This window comes from Lytechinus pictus, chromosome 5, assembly GCF_037042905.1.
Source record: "Lytechinus pictus isolate F3 Inbred chromosome 5, Lp3.0, whole genome shotgun sequence".
In the NCBI taxonomy this organism is placed as follows: domain Eukaryota; kingdom Metazoa; phylum Echinodermata; class Echinoidea; order Temnopleuroida; family Toxopneustidae; genus Lytechinus; species Lytechinus pictus.
In genome coordinates, this window is record NC_087249.1 from 16,136,976 (window position 1) to 16,160,093 (window position 23,118).

General features: G+C 37.2%; 1 protein-coding gene across 1 annotated transcript in view; it reads left to right on the forward strand.

Moving 5' to 3' along the window:
• LOC129262360 (MAM and LDL-receptor class A domain-containing protein 1-like) overlaps window positions 1–14,946 on the forward strand; it is a 30,988-nt gene extending 16,042 nt beyond the window's left edge. The window contains exons 8-20 of the mRNA XM_054900470.2: window positions 1,092–1,182; window positions 1,717–1,881; window positions 2,224–2,495; window positions 2,878–2,968; window positions 3,455–3,655; window positions 4,853–5,127; window positions 5,624–5,717; window positions 6,183–6,359; window positions 8,858–9,132; window positions 10,170–10,389; window positions 11,167–11,441; window positions 12,193–12,286; window positions 13,392–14,946. Coding sequence (XP_054756445.2) covers window positions 1,092–1,182; window positions 1,717–1,881; window positions 2,224–2,495; window positions 2,878–2,968; window positions 3,455–3,655; window positions 4,853–5,127; window positions 5,624–5,717; window positions 6,183–6,359; window positions 8,858–9,132; window positions 10,170–10,389; window positions 11,167–11,441; window positions 12,193–12,286; window positions 13,392–13,768 — 2,607 coding nt within the window. The 3' untranslated portion in view covers window positions 13,769–14,946. The remainder of the gene's footprint in view (window positions 1–1,091; window positions 1,183–1,716; window positions 1,882–2,223; window positions 2,496–2,877; window positions 2,969–3,454; window positions 3,656–4,852; window positions 5,128–5,623; window positions 5,718–6,182; window positions 6,360–8,857; window positions 9,133–10,169; window positions 10,390–11,166; window positions 11,442–12,192; window positions 12,287–13,391) is intronic.
• The last annotated feature ends 8,172 nt before the right edge of the window (window positions 14,947–23,118 follow it).

Consider the following 23,118-nt stretch of genomic DNA (forward strand, 5'->3'; position numbering starts at 1 on the left):
ACATACTAAACTTTGTGTTTGACTACCCTTTTCCCCACAGAGTGACTTGATTACGACACAGGGGTAAATACTTGTTTGCGTGACAGAATGACTGGGAGCACTATTTTTATATTGCTGATCGATAATAACTCGATATACAGCAAGCGGTGTACCTGCCAACGGGATGGTACCTCCAGTGGCAATTTGCATCTTTATTGTGATGCTGCTAATGCCCCCAAACATCTTGAACACGCCTCCCACTCATATGTGATCTGTTGTCCCATGTGATCTTCCAATCAAAATTCAACCTACACAAAGTGATTGGATGATTGGCAAAGGAGGTGGACTGTGGTATCCTGGCCTACGAGAAACTATTTGTCTGCACGATTATTCTACCCAACCTCCCACCATTTTATAATTTTGAATCCTCGTAATCAGGAGCACCTGAAAACTACGTGAACAGACCGATAAGCATTTACCTCCTACCCAACCTCCCCATCACACTATTTTGAGCACTTACGACCACAATGATCGAAAAAAAAAACATGCAAGTGAACTGACCAATGGTACCTCAATCTGCCACTCTTGACTTCCCACAAGATTGTAACTCTCGTGACCAGCAAGCATCCCCTCCCCCCTCTACACGATTCGATCACCTTTAACTATATAACCAACATCAAAACTAAGTTAACGGACTGAGAGTAGACAACTCCACTACGTTTGTTTATCCGACAGACACGTCACAGAAGATGATAACTCAAGGGTCGGAAAAATCCCCTTCTACCCAACCTTTCATTGTTCTGTGGTTTGACGTTTCCCACTAATTGGCAATGCTTCTTCATATTGAGAGGGATTAAATTTTCTAACCTCTATGCAGAAATATCGTCAAGCAATGGCGGGCTTATTTTCGATTTTTTTATTGTAACATCGGCCGACGTCGCATGACCACGTACATTGTTTACTTATATGAACTATGACCTTACTAACCTATAATAGTCCATCAAAGCTTCTCCCAAAGTATTCATGATCAGCTTATTGTGATCATATTTTTAAGTCACCTAAGAGCTGCAAGAGAATCATTTTTCATGTCTGTGATTAAATTTTTAAAACAGATCATATTTGAAGGCAATCGGGGAGGTTCGTACTCTGGCGATATCGCACTCGACGATATTCTGATAACGAGTTATGGCTGCCCTGGACATCGTAAGTACCTTGTATAACAAAACACAATGTCCCTATAAAATAAATGAATAATAGTTCATGAGCGCTAACAAGCAGTGTGTATACAGTGGTCATATTGTGATATTACATGGGCTGAATGAAAATTTCACTCGCGCTCTTCACCAAACCTTAAATCAACAAATCAAGTTGGAAATTGCTCTAGACTCTTTGACGACCAAGTTGCAGATTATAATAATAATAATAACATTTATAAGGTGCTTAATGCAGATGTTTCTATATGCTCAATTACATGTACCTTTAGTGCACATTAGGGGGTTGTGGGGGTTCGTGTTTTAGTGAGTTATTATTTTTTAAAAATTAGATAACATGGCTCTCCTTGAGAGACTACAGATCGATGAGTTTAAATAAGCGTGTGGAAAGTCCAGTTACATTCATTCTCTGTAATGGAGTAACTGGTATTATTCCATAATACATTAATTCGAAATAAACTTGATGAATATAAGATATTAGTACAGCATGTGATAACTTTTTTTAATATGATCTTTCTTTTTATAGATATCCTTTTGAACGAGAGTAGTGTATCATGTGGTTTTGAGGAAATTGAGTTGTGCTACTATGTCCAAGACAACACGGACACCATAGAATGGGAATGGCAAAACCAAGCTACAGAAGAGGACAACACTGGCCCCGCAACAGATCACACGAGAGGGGACGAGTTAGGTTGGTTCATGACGAGAAATAGGTTGGTTAGAATTGGAGTGATATAGTGTCAATGGTGATATCAACATAACGAAAAATATGTTTAAGTAGCTGATGACGATCATAATATTGATGGAAATGGATGAATGATGGAAATTGGAAGAAGTGTGTTGTGGGGAAAGGGAAAAGAATGAGAGTATAGCGACCGTGACCACGACAACCATGATTACAATAATAATTGTTATATTCACGATGATGATGGTGATGATGATGACGGTTGTGACAACATGGACAATGTTTATGAAAAAGGACACTGAAATTGCCTAGATCATTAAAAAACTAATTTCTTATTGGCTATTGCAGGGTTTTACTTGTTCGTCTCCAGCGGACTCCTTGTAGACTCAGACGACGTCGCTCGCATCATGTCGCCAATTGCAACGGCATCAACCTCTAAATCGTCGTGTGTGGAGTTTTGGTACCACATGTGGGGAAGGGCTGTCGAAACCCTAAATGTCTACATCAAACGTGAATCAATGGCTTTGCCTTCGACACCGGTGACAAAAGTAACAGGTGACCAAGGAAACTACTGGCATCGAAGAACATTTACTGTGCCAGCAGTGTCGGGAAATTACAGGGTAAGAAACTACAAATGTATTTGACCAACTCATTCCGTCTCGTCCAGTCTTCCTAATCTAGTACCCCATCCTTCTCCATTGGGTCTGGTTTTAGAAGTGTGAAAAGGCTTGATATCAGGGCTTTGTCTGACACCATATTTTCCAAAATTTTCAAAATATAAAACTACAAAAATCGCATTATATCGGAAACAATGAATTGAATAAAAAGGCCTTACTTAGATTTAAAATAAAATTAATCCCCTTCTATCTCGTTCGCTTTCCCTCCTTCACTTTATCTAATCTGTATGACTTCATTTTTATATACCGGATAATCTTTCTTCATTGTTATCATGCATCATGCAATTAAAACAATATCTGTGTGTGTCCTTTATCTTTACATTAGGTAGTATTTGAGGGTATTCCAGGGGAAGAAGTACGTGATGATATCGCAATAGATGACGTCATGCTCTATCAGGATAAGGATTGCCCTGAATGTGAGCATTTCCCTTACATTCATTTATATGACTTACAGTATGCATCTGTCTAATTAAAACAATATCTTCATTTATATGACTTAGATATTATCTGACCTTACCCGTTCACGACCAGTATCGTTTCGTAAAGTGTTGCATTTTCATCACTGTATAGGGATATTCAAACCCTTACTATTTTAATACATCACGAGCACAATCAAAAAGTGGCGAGTGAATCCAAGACTTATCCATTTCTTTCTTCTTCTTTTTTTCTTTCCGTGCAATTTATTTTCAAGACTTTGTAACGACCTCAAAGAAATACTTTTAAGTAACAAGAGTTAAATAAAGCTGGTCGTTAATTCTGAATGACGTAATTTATTCTGGTAACCTTGCCAACATTATACTATAACTCGAAAATATTAGATAGGTATGCCCTTATTCCACTTCTCCGCGTGGCGCCATTGTATATCGCAATGGTTAATTTCCATGACATATTTTAATCATCAGTTGTTACTGAAGCTCCTACGCCTACCACTATGCCTCCACCGAGAGACAACATCGATTGCGATTTCGAGGAGGATTTATGCGATTACACGCAAGAGATCGACGCTGATTATGGAGACTGGATAAGACGCAAGGGGAAAGACACTAGAAGCAGCTTTAGCAATACTGGACCTAAACTGGATCACACCCTCGGCACTGGCGAGGGTAAGTAGGGGAAGGTGGAAACTAATATACATGTACAGTGTGTCATCGGATAGGAAATTAGAAAATCGACGTATCATATATGTTGTATATTATCAATATTTGTATTTAAAAACTTAATCATAATCGGAATTCCATCAGCTCTCCTCGTGTACCACGAGACATATAGCATATCAAATTTTCAACATTTTCTCAGAAGATGGAAAGTTATTTCAGTGGGCATCCATACACTCTTCCTCATAAAAATGTTTATCATGAAGTATTTATGTGGGAAGTCATGGATTTTTATCAATGTCATTCTCTAACTTACTGTTTATATTTATTATACCTTGATGTCAGGGTGAATTGCCCTTAAACACTTTTTTTTGTATTTTTTTTTATTTGGATCGAAACTCGATATATGGTGTTACTTACAAAAAATGAAATATCTGGTAAATGCCAAATTAAGATCTATAGGTCTTTAAAAAAGAAAATCGGTTGAGAAAAGCGAACAATGGTCGTTACGATTACATCAACTGGTAAACAGTTTCTGGCATTGAATTTATATTTTAATATTATAAGTTTCCCTTGTACCAGAAAGAGAAAAGGCAGGAGATTTAAGCTTCTTTACACTTTTAAATATAAAATTCTTTGTTACGTTATATTCGACCATAACCCTTATGTGCATCTTTAAAGTAACATATACATCATTATTTTTTATCAGGAATTGAGACAAAGTCATCTCAGTGTGACTCCCAGGACAACCCTCTAAATACGCAAGAGCTAATCTGGTCCCTTATCATCCTCCTCTTGGAGTGAACCGAGAGACAAATCCTTTCGGAGTGAACACTACATCCATGTAGAGTGCATTATTGCTCGTTTTGGAGTGAACTGTGCATCGTTTGATACTCTTTCAATCCAAAAGGAGGTATAATGCACTCTACTAGTTGGGATGTACTGTTCACCCCAAAAGGATTGTTCCCTCATCTCACTCCACGAGGAGTGTAATCAGGGACCAGACTAGCTCTTACGTATATAGAGAGTAAATCGTTTCGGAAAATTATAAACTGAAACTCAGTTTTTCATAAGAAAATCAGTACAAGAAAAAAAGTAGGCGGATTGAAGACCTCAAAAATAATAAAATATGTAACGCATTTTCCGTAGGGCAAGACAAGATTGATAACATGATATTATTGTAATTCAATTCTGTAACATGTAAAGGTTACGTCGCTGGCTTTGATCCATACGATTTAAAGGGAGTCAAATTGGGTGACCAGGCTGCAATGAAATCCCCCGTCATATCGCCGAAGACATACAGCCGTTGCTTGGTCTTCTACGCCTACTTGTATGGCTATGGAGTAGACTATTTCACCCTTCAGATTGTTGAGTGGGGAGGTAGATCTTCCATGGACCCACCCTTTGCGATATATGGCGCTCAAGGGGAGAAGTGGCTCGAGCTACAGATGGACGTTCCCTCATCCAAATTGCCCTTCCAGGTGAGATGACTCGGAATTGGGCACAACTGTTTTGTGGATGGTTGTCGATAATTATTTTGCCAGATTAAATTTATCGTGGTAATTTGTGGAAAAGTTGCAGGATCGGGTTTGAAATCAAAGCCGGAAGTGGTCAGGAATGGATGTCATCATGGCTGTAGGTGATATTCAAGTTGAAAGAAGGAAATATTGAGTTTTGTGTTGAAGCATATTATCACAGACAAAACTTACAATCCCTTCAGACGAATTTTAATAGGACTGATATCAGTTAAAAACAGTTTACAATCATATAACGAATATGTATCAAACGGCGATTCCTGTCTTTACTTACTACCAAAATAATAAAGTGTTTGCATACGTCATAATAAACATCTGGATAAATAGACATTGTTGGTGTCATGGGATCTACCAAACAGAGGATGAATTATACCATTGAATTTAGACAAAGGTTTGTGTGGGTAGGAATTGACTCATGAGCACTATCATTGCATCCTCACAGATCGTATTCGTTGCTACAGTTGGCACGTCAAAATACGCTTCTGAAATAGCCATGGATGACGTAACCCTCAAGAACGGAAAATGTCAGTCACAAGGTAAAATAATGAGTATTCATTTTTTACATTCCGTTCTGTTCCTTCCCTGAAAATCTTTAAATAAAATATAGAGAAGCCAAAAACCAGAACATACACAAGGGCTGCAAAACCGAGTACAATACAAAAACGTGAAAATTACCATCTGATTGTGATCAGCCCCCCCCCCCCCCCTCAACAAAACAGAATACCGGAACCATTACACTCAATCCAAAGGGAGCGTTGCCAAGTGTTAATCTCATATAATTATCTGAGGAGAAGGTTAATGTTGAGAAAAGCCATTCCGTGTTACATTATTGGCCAATCCACAACTATGTTGAAGGTAAAATGACGCATGGCGTCGCACAACTCTAAGTGACGTTCCTTCTATCGAATGGTCTCTAAGCAAGTTTATCACGTCTGTTGCAAAAAATGCCGTACCATTATATTCGGTATTCGTATATTAACTAACAATTTATCACCTTCTAGGATCCACGGAAGCTCCGACAGACTGGGCTGCCAATTGTGATTTTGAATCGCCTACCGACCCGCTCTGCGGTTATACCAACTACAACTACAACAAGTTCGATTGGATAGTGCACAGTGGTAGCACCAGCACCGGCAATACTGGCCCTTCCAACGATCACACGACGGGAACGGCAGCAGGTGGTTAAATTATCCCTTGAAAGGTTCTGGACCCCGTGGGATAAAAGTTCCAATTATGGTTACTTTGCCATGCAATTGTAACTTGCGTGGAATTCTTGATTTTGATTGGCTGTTGATCAGCGTTGCTATGGTAGTTACTATTGGACATAATAGATGGGAAAGTTGCCATAATAGTTACTTTTATGCATCAGGGCCCTGGTTATAAACGAACCATCGAGGGTGTTCCTACACACTAAGAAAAATAGGTTCAACTTTGCACCTTTAGAGATGCAGACCAGATGTCACACTGGGGACACATTTAAGGTGCAACCTTGTACCTTTTTGGAAAGGTGCAAATTAGCACCCATAAGGTGCAGAATGTCACCCCAAAGGTGCTTATTTGCATCAAAAAAAGGTACAAAGGTAAACCCTAAAAGTGCTCCCATTGTGACATCTGGGCCCCGTTTCATAAAGAGTTACAGTGTTGTAACTTTGCCATTTTGGCAACTACCATGGCAACAGGGCTCAGTAGCCAATCAAAATCAAAGTTACCATGGTAGTTGCCATAATGGCAAAGTTACAACAGTTGTAACTCTTTATGAAATGGACCCCTGGTCTGCAGTTTTGAAGGTACAAAGTTAAACCTAAGACTGCAACGGATGTAACTGGACACGTTTTCCGATCAGGATGCCACCTTGCCTGGCCGACCGCAATGTCTGTTTGCAATGGTTTGGCCAAGTTGGTTACGGAATTCTTCTGCGCCTCACATAATCCGAGTTCGTGACTTCTAACTCTACCTTTCATTCCACATTGATCTCTTGGCTAAGATAGGAAATGGTGGATCATGTGAAATGGGGTAGAATAAAGCCTTAGAATACAAACCAAAGTGCAATGGCTGGTTCCCCATATTTAAGGATTTCTAAAAAGCTTGATAAAACAGTTACCGAAATTACCCATTTTTGCCAGACAATCCGATTTCTTAAATAAAACTTTAAAAAAAAAATTCTTAGAATTAATTTTCCCAAAAAAATAATGACAACTGTAATATGTTCATAAAACATGCGAAATGCGCATATTTTTTTAATTCACTAACCCCCTCGACACGTACGATTTCTACGTATTCTTTGTTCCAAGACCCTTTAAGGTCTCTGGGACCTTATTTATACTCAATTTTGCAATTCAAAGTACAATTTTACTGTCATTACACGTATACACTCTTAAAAATGGGCTAAATACTGTCCACACAACAATTGCTTAAAACTTTAGCCTAATCCATGAAATTGCTTAGGCTTGAATTTCATTTTGTTAATCATTGTCAAGCTTGGGAAAAGTGTGGAGAAACAAGTATTAAATGAAAAATGAAATGTAAACCTACTTTAAATGATAAAAACTTGGTGAAAAAATGTTAGAGATGTCTGATATAAGCTTTTGTTTAAATTTAGTTATGTCCTCAGATCCAGCTGGCACAAAAAGGGTAAAGGCTGTGCTTACTAAGTGTTAAAATTGTAATTTTGGTGGCAAAATTGTTACAAAATGCTTGCATGTATCCGTTTTACTTCAATTGACTCAAAGTGCAAGGAAAATGTATGAGAAATGTTTCGCAGGGTAAGTTTGATTTCGCCTTTTCCCCTTGACCCAGCGTGAAAACGAGCATTTCTGCCATGTCTGCGCAAACAGATTTCTGCGAGCTTTACAAAAATGGACAGTGCTCATTCAAGTGTAACATTCTGTCAAAATGTGTACTTTCATTGGATAGATGAGACCCAAACCCAAGAATATATGTGACAAAATTACCCACATGTTGTATATTTTTTCATTCCCAGGGCTTTTTCAAAGTGTAACTTTTTTTTTGATACGCACTGTATACAGGGGGTTCAAACTTGCGCCCTGCCGCCAGCCGCGGGCCTGGACAGGCGCAGTGGCGAGTGAGAGGTGCAACTATGCTCGATTAGTCGCTCTGCATCTTTTCCAGCAAAGTTGCACCTTTCTTGCACCCCTATTTCTTAGTGTGTATATGATTTTTATTATCAACTCCCTACTGAGAATTTATAATGTAATAACCTCACTGGCGCAAAATAGCGCTATTAAAAACTTGGCAATTAACAATGTGTATTAGATATTATGATAAAACTTTTTTTTCCAAGAAAGTAGAATCTTTTCCAAAATAAGGGATTAATATGACGATTAAAAAAATGACATTTCATCAAAGTTATCCCTGCTCGACAAAAGAACCCAATGCCATTATGCTCGCACTGCATTTATACAGTGGATCTTGCCAAGATATGATTCACATTTTTAAAATAGTTAAATCTAACATGTCGAGCAGTTTGAATATCACTATGGACACGTTTCCTCTACAGTGTAGATGTGCACTGTGTGTTCTTATATTGGACTATGTAAAGATGTGATTCATACTTTTGAAATGCTCAAGTGTAACAGTAGATGAGACCCGCCTTTGTTCTTTCCAGGGGACATAACATATATATACGACGACTTACAATTTATTTTTTGTCATACAGGACATTATGTTTACGTCGAGTCTTCCATTCCCCATCGGCCAACGTATCGTACCACGCTGGTGTCTCCTATCATTAATAGCAGAAACCAGGATCTCTGTGCCCGCTTCTACTACTACGCACACGGTAAAGACGTAGGATCTCTCTCAGTAGATGTTGATATTGAAGACTTCTACAGTGACATCACTCCGTTTTCTATCTCAGGCGAGCAGGGGGACAGATGGCTTCCCGCTAATGTTGATATACCAGCTAGCTTCACTGGAATCTTTGATTTTAGGGTAAAACGAAATGTTGTATTTATCCTCTTTCTTTTGATTCTTCATGCGAGACTTTACATGAATTTAAACTGCTCTTACCTCTCTGTCTGACAGTTCAATTTCTGGTATTTGTTGCATGGTATCTGTGTCATTTTTTTACATTGATCCATTCAACCATACCATGCATCCTTGCTATTGCCGAACAGTGATCGGGGGAGCGTTTCATCAATATTTTCATCCGACAAGTTGTCAGATCTGACATCTTTCCATGATTTTGATTGGCTGAGTGACACTGTTCCTATGGTAACTGTCGGATAAAATGGGACTTGTCGGATAAAACGTCCGACAAATCCTTTCATGAAACGCCCCCCTGGTTTACCTTTGTTCAGATGAGTAATAAAGGCACAATCCTGAAAAATTGATAATGGGTTCAATTATATCTATTATGTATAATTAAGTAATAGGAAAGTTTCGCTTTACTACGGAGAAACTCTCTACAACGCATCGATTCCTTTGAAAATGCAATTAAAATCACAATGGAAAGTTGGTGGACTGGGACAGCAGAACGTACGAAGAGTTGCCGTGGAAGAACAATAGCATATATGTCGTCGTCCAGAGTCCAGAGATTCCGATGCTGTCCCAGTCCATCAACTTTCGACAAAAGCCTCTCAGCTCTCCATTGTGATTTGAATTGCATTTTTTTTTTTCAAAAGAATTGGTACGGTGTAAGAGAGTTTCGTCCTAGGAAATGCGAGAAGTCCGGAATGTAGATTCGCGAACGTACCCATAACCAAATTGTTAAAGAAAATCAAGATAGCAAAGGTAGCAAATCGACTGAGATTTTTCTTAGGGTGCTTTTTGAATGGAAAAATGAAAGACCTGTTGTGCACGTCGGATGAGATTCTGTAAAAAAAAATCAATAATATATAAAAGTTTTATGGGGTTAAGAGGGGGACAAGACATTATAGATATAAACATTGCTACTGTTATTAAATCTTTATTATCATTTCCATCATCATCGCTATGATCATCATTTACATCGATGCGTCTCCCTCCAGCTTGAATTTTCTACTAAGAAAATCTCCTCCGGTTTTGAAGGTGACATAGCCATTGATGACATCATGTTCTTGAGACAACCGTGCGATGGGTATCCATCTGAAAGCACGTGTAACTTTGAGCAAGGCCTGATCGGGTGTGACTACAGTACGGATAATGCCGCCCAATATCGATGGCAGTGGTATGATCTACTAGCCATCGAAGAACCGCCTCTTAACACGAGTGAGTAGGATGAAACATCTGTTTCTATTTCTGTTAAGGCAACTCCCTCAGGAACTCGACAGGACAGCTTTTCGTCCGTATAACGCCACGCTGGCATATGACCAATTATATAGGGAACAGTTTACGTCTAAGGTGATCAGGCATAGTGGCTGGCCTTATAAACAACAGAAAACTAACCTCGGGTTTTTTTCAGACGATGACAGAGCTGAATTTCGAAATAACAACCTTGCGATCATGAGTCCAATAATCTAACCACTAGACTACACGACCCTTATGACCTAAGACTGTGCGCGATGCATTTGTCATTCTGCTCGGTGCATACGTTAGAAATATCCGGTATCAGTGTTGCTTTAAATTGCTTTAAAGAGATTTAACAAACTGTTGAAATCAGGTTTGTACCCCTAAGATGTCATCTCGTTGATGTAATCTCATACTAAGATACTAAGGTTCAATTTAACTTATGAAGATAGGTAGCATTCATTACCAGCATATTGACATATTGACAGCACATTGATATTGAGGGAGCATTTCATCAACAATGCGACAAAAACAACCTGAATACATTCTAGAAGACTGAAATGAACAGGATCTACTTTGTATTTGGTAAAAACTCACCAAATGAGGCCAAAAATTAGAACATACGTATTACAGTATATACCACAATGTGATCCTGCGATGCAGTAGGTTGTTCCTAAAAAAGAAAAGAGAGAGAGAGGTAGATACATATCAACTCAACATTTAAACCTAATCGACTTCTGTTATTCTTCTTGGTACCAGTTACTACGTCTTACTTGTACGCCAAGGCTTCGAGTGCAAGTGCTGGTCAGACTGCCGTACTCTCTTCCGCAATCTATGATCTCAACGGACGGACCCATTGCTTAACAGTCGATACTGTCCTGACTGCTGACAGCGCCCAACAGCTACTGATTCAAGCACAAGATACAAGTACAAAGAGGAGAATAGATATTGGTAGCTTATCGGGAGACATCAGTGGCTCTTGGATAGCCGGCAACTGGACGATTCCAGGCGACCTCACAAGTTCCTCGTTTCAAGTAAGTCGGACAACGCAAAAAATCATGCAGAAGGAATCAACAATTTAAAACGTAGTGCCAGTTGTGGTAATGGTTTTAAATGATTTCGTACAGAATCCAATAAATGGCCACGCAAGTGTCTGTTTGCAGAAGAAAAAAATAAGATTATGGAAGACATTGTGCAATTGCTAAGTAATTAGCAAAACTAGCAATCGATTCGAGTAAACAAAAAATGTGTTTGGTAATTTTTAAAAAATAATAACACAGTGTGATTCTTTTTCAGATTAGATTTCAGGATTTCACAAAGTTCATGCTATGTAACTGTACAAGATCTAGATCCATGATGATACAGTGACATTTAATCTTGGCTTTAGAGACTTTCTTGTGAAATCAGTGTTTACTGCAATTACTTTCAATAAACTTATATTTGCATTACCTAAACCAGATGAGTATGTATGCCGTGTTTACTGGATTCTTATGATGACTCTATTCAATGTAGATAAGGGAACTTTATTGAAAACTACTTAAATCTGTTACCTCTTTATTTGCATTTTACATGTATTTATATATATAATTACATGATATTGCAATGATTTATATTTATATAAATATGGAATAATTGATGGGGAAAAGGAGTGTTTGGTATCCGTGGTATTAACATAAGCACACAAACCCATCTGTGTATGATAAATGATTCCATCGAAAAATATATAAACGTCAAACAATCAAAGCAAATATCTTTGACCATTCAAATATTTGTTTGCTTTTTTAGTTCATCTTTACGGCGGTATATGGTTCCACTACACGAGGAGTGATAGCAATCGACAATGTCGTATTTTCAAAGCATCTGGATGCATGCGAGAAAGGTAAGATAATTACATATTTTAAGATTAAAAGAATTTATTCGAAGACTGTTATTTTGTATTCATAGAATAAAATCTAATATCACCAAACAGTGTTATTTAGAAATTTAAAAAACGAAAACAAAAATTCCAGGAAATATGTAAATCGTAAAATTTCATTCCTGAAAAGACTACTTTGATGATTAAAAAGGCTGATCGACGACCCCCCCCCCCCCCTCTAATTCTCTCCTGAACAAACCCATCTCTACCTAGAAGATCCCTGATGCTGACAACACGATCGCATCGAACATATTGCCGAACAATCTAATTTCAATACATTTTTCATATTTCTTGTGTAAAATATTTTTTTTTTCCATTTATTTCTTCGAGGACGTCATATTAAACCATAAAAATGAGGTCTGTAAGGAATTACTCTCTAAATGATAGTGGTTTTAGTCATGCAATTCTGAATTTCACACCCAAATTGCAATTCGTTTTGGATTCGTGTATAACATCAAAGGTTTATCGCAAAATACATCAGTAATGATTTTTTATATATATATATGGTATTTAAAGTATTAAGAATAAAGCTTGGCTACACAATGTGTTCAGGGTTAACGGCTGTACATTGTTATCATTGGTGTAGCTTTCAAGCTAATGAAAAATGAATTAACAATTTTGAATTAATTCAGAGAAGGATGCATTTCAATAGAATAGGAACAATGAAAATAAAATTGCACTCTGTCTCTTTTCAAATGGATACAAATATGTTGTAATACGTACTCAGTAATAAATGAAAGCAAAAAACACTTCTTGATCGACAATATTGGACGTTTATAAAGGGATACGACAAATATTATGTGAAAGATATAAATCCTTATTTCATCAGTTATATAAAAATGGGCCGTATTTTAAGACAGTGCATTTTAGTTTGTCATGTTTGTAGGAAGCAATATTTATGAGCTAGTTACATTTTAGGTGAATTATTACTATAATTATTATTACTAGTATTATATATTATCATTATTATTATTATTATCGTTATTATTATTATTATTATTATTATTATCGTCATTTTCCACGTATTGCAAGGTATGAACTAACGTAATTTTATTGTTCATAACCTCAGATGCACCACTTCCGACAAAAGAACCTATAAGGACAAGTGCTCGCCCGTCATCAAAGTCGGCCTCCTCGGCATCTTCAGTACCGACCATGACAACCAAGAGCGTCGCAAGTCGTCAACCAATAAAAGACAACGGTCCTAATGTCGGCATGATCGTCGGAATCATCATCGCTCTCATCATTGTCGCGGCAGCCGTTGTAGGTGTTGTACTGTATTTCAAATACCGAAGCTCGATGGGTTTGGGTTCTTTAACTATCGGATATAAGAACGAGAAGATGGATGCGATGCCATTCTCTGGGGTAACCCCGGGTAACGGTGGTGGAGGCAATATGGATCCACAGGTCGTAATTGGTGGGGCTAATTTAGGGTCAGATGCTTAGTAACCCATGATATATTTTTTTAGGCAAAATAAGTTTACCATAACTTGATATCGAAATGTTTGAAAATACGATTTCTTAAAAAATCTCCTTCCATTTTGTAAACATAAAAAAAAAACATAATGACTAGTAATCATGATTACAGTTTATTGGCATGATTATTAAATTCAAGTCCCGTCCCTCCACCTTCGTTACATCCGATGATCAAACTAAATATATACTCATGTCAAATACAAATAAGTTCATCTTATCATGATTACTATCTTCAACGCAAATTTGATCATAATTAAGCTTAGAAACGTACGAATTTCATGAAAAGAAGCCCAAAATTCTACAAACCACGTGGGTCAAAAGAAAGAGTGAGGGTACGGTAGGGGTAATGTTGGTGTGTGTGTTAGGGTGTGTTTGCTGTCTGTGAGTGCGTCTGATCTCACATGCTTGCATGTAGGAGTGGGTTTGGGTGTGGGTCTATTATAAATAAAGTTAATAGTCTATCAATAATTTTGTCCCTCATTTACTCAGCTATTATAAAGTTGTATATAAGAAAAAAAGAAATGACAGATCGTATATACTTGTTTCCGTTCACCGTGCATAAAGTTTATTATCATTTTGTATTCATCATGTTCATGATATTAGGAATTCATTTGTACGGGTGTAATCTTGTTTAGTGTGTAGAAATAGTGTTGGCATTGACAAAATGTTACTTATCATCATTCCCTTTCACAACAATCAAATCATTTTGAAAATTAAAGACCGTAAATATCTAACGATAATGAAAGCATGGAACAATGAATATGCCGTTATATATATTTGTGTTCAGAAGAAGCATGACATTGAAATGTGATTGATTTATATTCGTACTTCATGTGATTGCAATACGTATTTGAAATAAATGAAATATTATGGAAATCAATAAAATTAAACTCATGTTTTTGTTCCTTGCATTTATTATATTTGTGGTATTAATATTGTGACAATTAATATGATGATTTTCTCATTACAAGTCCACCCCAATAAAAAGTTGATTTGAATAAAAAGAGAACAATCCAACAAGTATAATACTGAAAATTTCATCAAGATTGGATGTAAAATAAGAAAGTTATGACATCTTAAAGTTTTGCTTAATCTCATGTAAAATATGAAATAATTCAAACAATAAAAAACTAAAGAAATAGTGAGTGAACGACATCATCTGCTGTCTCATTTGCATGTCACTGATTTGTGTATATCACTGTTTTGTGAAAAATAAGTGAAACTTTAAAATGTTACAACTTTCTTACTTACATCGGATCTTAATGAGCGTTATGCTAGTTTATTTTTTCTCTATTTATTCAAATCTACATTCTAGTGTGGACTTGACCTTTAATTTAGTATATAAACGGACCGACCAGAGCCATGTTTGATTTAAGATAAGGAGTCAATGTGTTGCATTGTGGGTAGATATTCAGGGACAGTTGTGTATGATTCGAACTCATTATAATATTTAATTGCCTTCTACATTTCGCTACATCATAAGACAAATGGCATCAAATGATAAACTTCAAACATAGGAGGTAACAATGGACACTTGAGCTTTGGCTTCATACACCCTCCAGTGCCTTGGTCTTGTATAGTAACATATTTGTGATTAGAAACATTTGGTCAACTTTCTACTTGAATGGTTTTTATTTACGCGCGCAAGAAAACCATTTTTAAATCGATTGATTATTCTGAAGAACACGAATGATAAATCGTGGTCCGTTATAGGGACTGGTTTTCTAGCAAAGATGCTAATTTGATGACGAACATTTTGGATGATCAAATTCCATCGCTCATAATCAATAACAAGGCAGGTTTGTTGCACCACAAATTGTCGCCCCTGCACAAATTGTCGCCTCGCGACAGTTTGTGCTGCACGTGTCTCAATTTTTTAAGCATATTCTGCCAATTTGTGTCGGCAAAAAGAAACCTAGAACCACAAATTGTCGCCCATTACACAAATAATCTTTACATGCACCAGTCTGGTGTGTAGTGTATGTGCGTCCTGGTGTGTGTCGTTGTTTGTGGTAAGGTTGTGTGCGTTGTGTTAGAGGTGAGTGTTGTGTTGGTATGTGTGTGTATTTATGTGTATATTATTATTGGTATTATTTTTTGGGGGGTTATATCCACTTGGTCTAGCAGTAGCAGTTGGACAAACTCTCTGATCGTCTTATACCATACGAGCTCAACCCATTTGTTCTAGTAACAGTTTGGTCTAAGTATAGGACTTGGTCGAATATAATTGGTCGGTATAATTTCCGAATCGTCGAATAGCCAAATGGTCTAATCGCCATTTCGTCTAAATCCCAAATAAATATTTCCAGTCTATTAAAGGAACTGACCAAGTGGTGTTAGACCAATTAGATATTAGACCAAATAGAAATTAGACCAAATGGAAATTAGACGGAATGTTAAATAGACAAAATGACAATTAGACCAAAAGGTAAACTGGTTGTAGACGTAATGGAATTAGACCATGTATAGGATGAGGCTGAACGGCCATTACTCAAATCGGGTTTAGACCAACTGGCTATTTACCTTTGGGAGGCTAATATAGAGAACAGCAGCAGAGCCCGTGGAAAATTCGGTTTTTATCCACATGGTCTAACAAAAGTTGGACTAATTCTCCGTTTTTGTCATAACACATGGGTTTAACCGATTTGGTCTACTAATAATTTGGTCTAATTTGCAATTGGTCTAATATACTTGGTCTAATTCTCATTTGGTCTTATGACCAATTCGTCTAATAGCCAAATCGTCTAATTGCATTTGCAACTCTACATTACCTAATTTGTTCGTTAAGTGAAATGGGGTGACAACTTGTGGTGTCCCCTCCTCCAAAAATTATCGCCTAAATGAGGCGACAATTTGTGCAGGGGTGGCAATTCGTGGTGTCAATATTTGCACAAATTGTCGCTGGGCGACCATTTGTGGTGCAACAAGGTTTTGTGCTGCTCTATGCCCCTTATCTTGGAAGGTGCACTTTTTCTAATATAACATATGCATTATTATTCAATGCTCGAATATATATAGTTGATACACCCAGTGGGAGCATCAATGGGGTGGGGACACGGGGGTATTTGCAGCCGCCCCCCCCCCCCCCTCAGAATTTTTTTTTTTTTGGAAACTGAAAAGAAATGTAGGCCTATAGTAAATGCAGTCATAACATTCTCAACAAGCAGTACAGTGCTCCAAAACAGCATTTTCACTCTTCAATTTATGACAAATTTCCCATCCAGTCACATAGCTCCCAACAATACTAGTCACTAACATCAATATTTCAAGTCATTATATACAATTAAAAATTTTGCTCGCTCTTCTCAATTGCAGTGGCTGCGGATTGAGATAAATATATATGTATACATATATATATATATATATATATATATATATAATCCGGTGCTCAAATCAATATGCAGACATCATACTTCTCATGATTTGAGTTTTCAGTATTTGTTTTAGCGAGATGTTCATAATTACAAGAAAGGCTGAATATCATTTTTTTTAGCTCGCGCTACGCACTCGCCTCAATTGTTTAATTAGATGCACATCTTGTTCATTGTTACAAAAAGTGCTTAGAACGTCCAGTGATGGGTGCGTCGTGGTCTAGTGGTTCTGACTCTCACCTTTTAAACAGAGGGTCGTGGGTTCGAATCCTCGCCGTGGCGTGTTTTCCTTCAGCAAGAATTTTATCCACACTGTGCTACACTCAACCAGAGTGAGGTAAATGGGTACCGGCAGGAAATAAATCCTCAAAAAGCTGTGTGCACCTGAATCGGTAGCCAAGCTTAGCCGGGTTATAATAATAGTAGGGCCCGCTGGGAGAACAGTTTTCGGAACTGAAACGGATACCCTCGGTAAATATACCGTTATTATTATTATCATTAAATTTAAAATCTCAGGATATCAAACATTTTCAGTTCCTGCATTTTTTATTTGGTGAGATATCATCTTCACGAGTCACTACAACAATCCTTGAGAGGTCCCTTATTAATTCGGTGAGGCCTATATTAGAAAATGTAGCTCGCGTTTCGCGCCCGAATTTGTGCAGCAGGCAAAAATATCGTGTCCGCTTTTACTCCTGCCCCACCCCCCCCCCAAAAAAAAAAATGCTGAGTGGGAATGGTAAAATGGAGGGGTTATTGTGGGCCTTTTATTTTAACTTTATTTGTGTGTTTTATTCAAGCCCGTGAGGGCTTATCCGCCCAAAACTATCGGCAGTTGAGGTAGATTGAGATAGTTTGCCTATTCGAAATCTTTCAAGCCCCAATCTCCCACCCGGGCCCCTATTAAGTTTAACTACTTTTCTTTTCATAGCGGGCCTTCAGGCCTGTACGAATGACCAAAGGTAAAGCTATTCATACAAACCAAAAATATTATTTACACTGAAGCAATAAATCATCCATTCGAGCTGACTGTCTTTGAGAGCTCGAACAGAAACCATTGACTGCCAGGTTATACGTATTAAGAGAACCCCAATTACAATTCTTTGACTAGGTCCCACAAAGAAGAAATGATGATAAACGGGAAATCATATCATTCTGAATAACTCGAAGATAATTATTTTGGGGACCTTCGAATGTGTACAATGTTTTCTATGAGGATAATAGTCTTTGCTGCAGTACTAGGTATGTATGATTCAAATAGCAGTAATTAAAGAGATTCCCTTTTATTTAAAAGTACATACATACATTTGGGTTTCTCAGTTCATCCGGTTAGTGCTGATAGTTTGTCTTGATTGTATTAATGTTTGGTATACTACCAAAATGTACTATTTAAAAATTACTATTCAAAATTACTCTTCCAAATTTGACATACTGTGTATAAAATCATTCACATATCTATTTTGTTGCATGATTCGCTTCATGAGATAGAGAACGGACGGGAAATGTGATGTTGCAACATGCATGCACTTATTTTACACTACAACTTAAATTAACTGGCGTAAAATATCATTTTGATACCAAACTTAAGGAAGTGAAAGTTGGTCATGAATATTCCTAATCGTATATTGTCAAATGTAAGTGCATTTTAATTTGATTTGAGTTTTTGATGTAACGTCTCAGTGCTTTTGGTCTTAGCGCAGAGAAGAACTTTGATTGCTTTTTAGTATCTACTCCGAATTCAGTGATGATAAAACAACAACTGATTTTGAAAGCGCACTTCGAATGTATTATATAAAAAATATTACCATGTTAATAATATCGGACAGAATATGTTCATGGTGGATTTAGCTGCAACTTCGAGCAAGATATGTGCAGCTACAGTCAAGACCAGGGAGATGACTTCGATTGGACCCGTTTCCAAGGTAGTACCGAGACCAGTGATACTGGTCCTGATGTGGACCACACCCATGGAACTACACAAGGTAAGTCTTTATTTTTATGATAATCCCTTTTCGAATCAAATTGAATTAAAATGCTTTGCATGTTGCAAAAGAAACTGCCGAAGTCAAAATAGTTTACATTGGCAATGTAAACTTTATGATTGCCGTATCTGTTGTTTTTTAATTGAAATGAATTCAGAAGAGCTTATGAAAATTTCACTTTCATAGAAAAAAATTTGAATTACATATTGGCATGGAGCTTCTAACATTAGTAGCTATCTGGTATTGGCATAGGGACGGCATGTCTTCGATATTTGATACATTTGTGGTTTGAAGACCAAATAACTTTGATAATTGTCAGGATATATACATGTACCTTGCACCTTTTGCTAATCACTTCTGGATACTCGCCTTGAAAGTATGATCAGATGTATAAACCCATTGTACTGGTTTATTGTGTTGATAAATCATATTTTATTATTGGTTTTGGCGTTATCATCATCACTGATATTATTTTTGGTTTCGTCATTGCTGTTCTACCTTCATCATCCATCTCCCTTCTCTCTCTCTCTCTCTCTCCCTTTATTTTTTTTCTCTCTCGTTACTGCAATGCAGGATATTACATGTATACAGAGTCCTCTGGTCGGGCAAAAGGCAACGTAGCTCGCTTAACAAGCTCAATGGACGACACTGTTCAACAACAATGTGTTGAGTTATATTACTCAATGTACGGTGATACAATGGGATCGCTCAGGTTTGTAATCAGAGTGTCGGTCCGTCAGACATTTGCTGGGACACATCAGAATGATCAGACACCATTGAAAGGGTGTATGTGTGTGTGCGTGTGGGTTTGTGTATACATACATGTATTTTTTTTTTACTGTGTATATATATAAAACGGCTATTCATGAACACGACTTTTCAACATTTTTATAGTAATTTGCAAATTATCGAGTAACCCATTAGCGTGAAGCAATTGATAAATCGCTGCACTTCGAATTTCAGTATGGGCAATAAATTATTTCGCTTTTTTTAGAATTTAAGAAAACAAAAACCCTGCGGCAAATTAACAAAACTTCAAAAGGATTATCTGTGGTACGGGAAAGGGGGGAATCAACGAGTTCGCGTACGACCGCTATGAGCATGCCTTGGAGCAACAACAGAAGCCACGCTTTTATCATACATCTCCAAAGTGAAGATTTTGCCATAATGTCATATGAAACTCATGTTTTATGATAGAACTTCACTTCCACCTCCGTTCTCTCTCTCCCCCCCCCCTCTCTCTCTCTCTCTCTCTCTCTCTCTCTTCGCCCCCACCCCCCCCCCATCTCCCCCCTCTCTAACTTGCTCGCACTTCTCTTGCCATTTTTAAAACAGAGTGTATGTCACAGAAAGTCCTCCTTCAAATTCGGATGATCTGGTATGGTCCCTCTCGGGCAATCGTGGAAGTGGATGGTTTAGAGGTTTTGTAAGCATTCCATCTGACACCAATACAACTCAGGTAACACCAGGGGAGTTTCTATGGTCATGGCCCTTTTCTAGAACTCTTGTTCAATTCAAACTCTTCTCTGCCAACTCATTTAACACTCAAATCAAGCATAAATGTCAAAGAAATGGCTTTATTCACAAATGAATCATGGGGAAACAAAAAGGTCATCAATATAAACATATAATGCCATTACACATTTCACAAGTTTGGCTTTCCATGATTTCAGAAACAGTAAGACCAATGTCTAAGTCAAACCAGACTTCAGAATATGAGCCTATATCTTTTAATATTTCTTTCTAAAGTCTTAATGTAAATAGTACCCGGTTCTACATATGCCTATAATTTCTACAACAAACAGGATTGCTATTTTCCTGCAATTCTCCTAAACCTCATCGTCATAACAATAAATTACAACACAACATAAAGTTTTCCCTCTTGTTTTTCATCACTTAACATAACGCAAACTGGATGCATATATTTGTGTAATCCTACACTAACAATAATTTCAATTGAGGTATATTTTCGGGCAGATATTTTCTAAGAATAAAATACAATAAAAACTTATTGAATTCAATTGAATTACTAGTTCTTCTTTCTATGAAGAAGAAATATACATGTTAATATTTTCACAATTTAATGCAGTTGATCTTCGAAGCAGAGACAGGGGATGGAGAGTATTCTGACATCGCAATAGACGACATCAAAGTGAAAGACGGACTCTGCCCAAAAGGTACAAACTGTTGGAACGTAAAAAATGTAGGGCATATATCGTGCAGACACTGTTTAGATATCTGTGACAAAAAAATCCTAATTCACTCAATCTTCTTGGGAGAATAATATAATACATGTAGCGTGTGGCATAAACTTGAGAAGGAGCTGCCGGTCAAATTATATTTCATTCTTTTGAAGCAGTAACTAGGTGATTTGGGAGGCGCACAGTAGACAAGTAAGACTTGGATTTTTTTTAAGTCAACTCAATATTTGCCTTTGCCTCTAACTATTTGTTCGCTGAATACATTCTGGGGGGTAACAATGGCAACTGTTTTGATGATAATGTCCTTTGAATTTAGAATTTCCATATAGCATTATCAACAAATTATATATTTTATATGTTACAAAACAATTACAGACATTTATTAGCTTCTCCAGTATAAACGGTAAAAGGAGAAAATTAATTGTTACTGTTGTCGATTGTTTTTCTTGTACAATGTGGAAAAATAGATAAATGCATGCCTTATAGACCGAGTGTATTCGAAGTATGGTATCCGTAAAATAAAACCATCAATCTCTTCATCAGCATGATCATGTATATTGCTTCTGCGAATAATTGAGTTTTTCGTCATTTGACTTTAACTTTGCTGTGATGAGGAAATAGGAGAGTATTATCATGATCATTGAAATCATTGAAATGCGACAGATTTTCTGAACTGCACATTCGAGAAAGTGGATGACCTGGACGACGGGACGTGTGGATTCGTTCAGGATAAATCAGATGGCTTTGACGTATCACGTGTAAGCGGAAGACTGGGTCAAGAACCTTCCGTCGATCACACAACTGGAACCATAGCGGGTAATAATTGAGTCAAACCTTATGCCTCACACCGGTGTAAAATAACTGGTGTGGTCCTCTATGTACACCGATTAACACCACAGTTTTTGCTGTGCAGTGTTTAATGCAACTACTTTGATTTATCTTAATGTAAAAGGTAAAGGGAATATGTAGTAGAATAATGTGGAATACTTTTATTGCGATAAGTAGGAATAGACAAATGATTAAAAACTTAAACTTAGATATTGTATTTTGGTGTGATGGATCTCTATTATTCCATTATAACAATAAAGGAATTGATATGTCACGGCAACTCTTTTCAGGGCAAGCGTATCTTCGCATTTCGATTCTTTGTTTTCTTCTCTTTTTTTATTTTTTTTTCTGTTTTGTTTGGTTGGGGGTTTATAACATGTATAAAGCTTATTATTCTCGTATCCATTCATTTACCAGGTCTTTTAAAAACATATGTAGGAATCAACCAGCGAAATAGACTCATGACCGATCAAAATTGCTGCGTCATTTTCAATAATACAAACAAGTAATATTGATCTTACCATTGGCATGGCTAACAATCTGAAGAGTAATTTTATTTACCCCTTTTATTTCTCCCTTTCCCCTCTTGTAGATGACAAATATTTATTTTAAACAAGGGCCTCTTTACGAATATTAGTGGTAAAATCACAATCGTTTCACTAAAGCATTAACGTACCCTAAAACGAGACTTTGCACTTCTGCAAACAGTAATTGAACAGTACAAACATGGTACCTTGTGCCCATGTCCAAAATGGAATGATTATGCTCCAAAGAGATACTTTTTGTGTGTTGGTGTTATGACTGGGGAAAGTACTGAATAACGCGTTCCAATTGCCTGGCCATTCCGATATTTGTCGCCCCTTGATTTTTTGTTGTTGTTATTTTATGGGTGGTGATGTAGTAGTAGTAGTGGTAGTAACTGGAACAGCAGTGGCAAT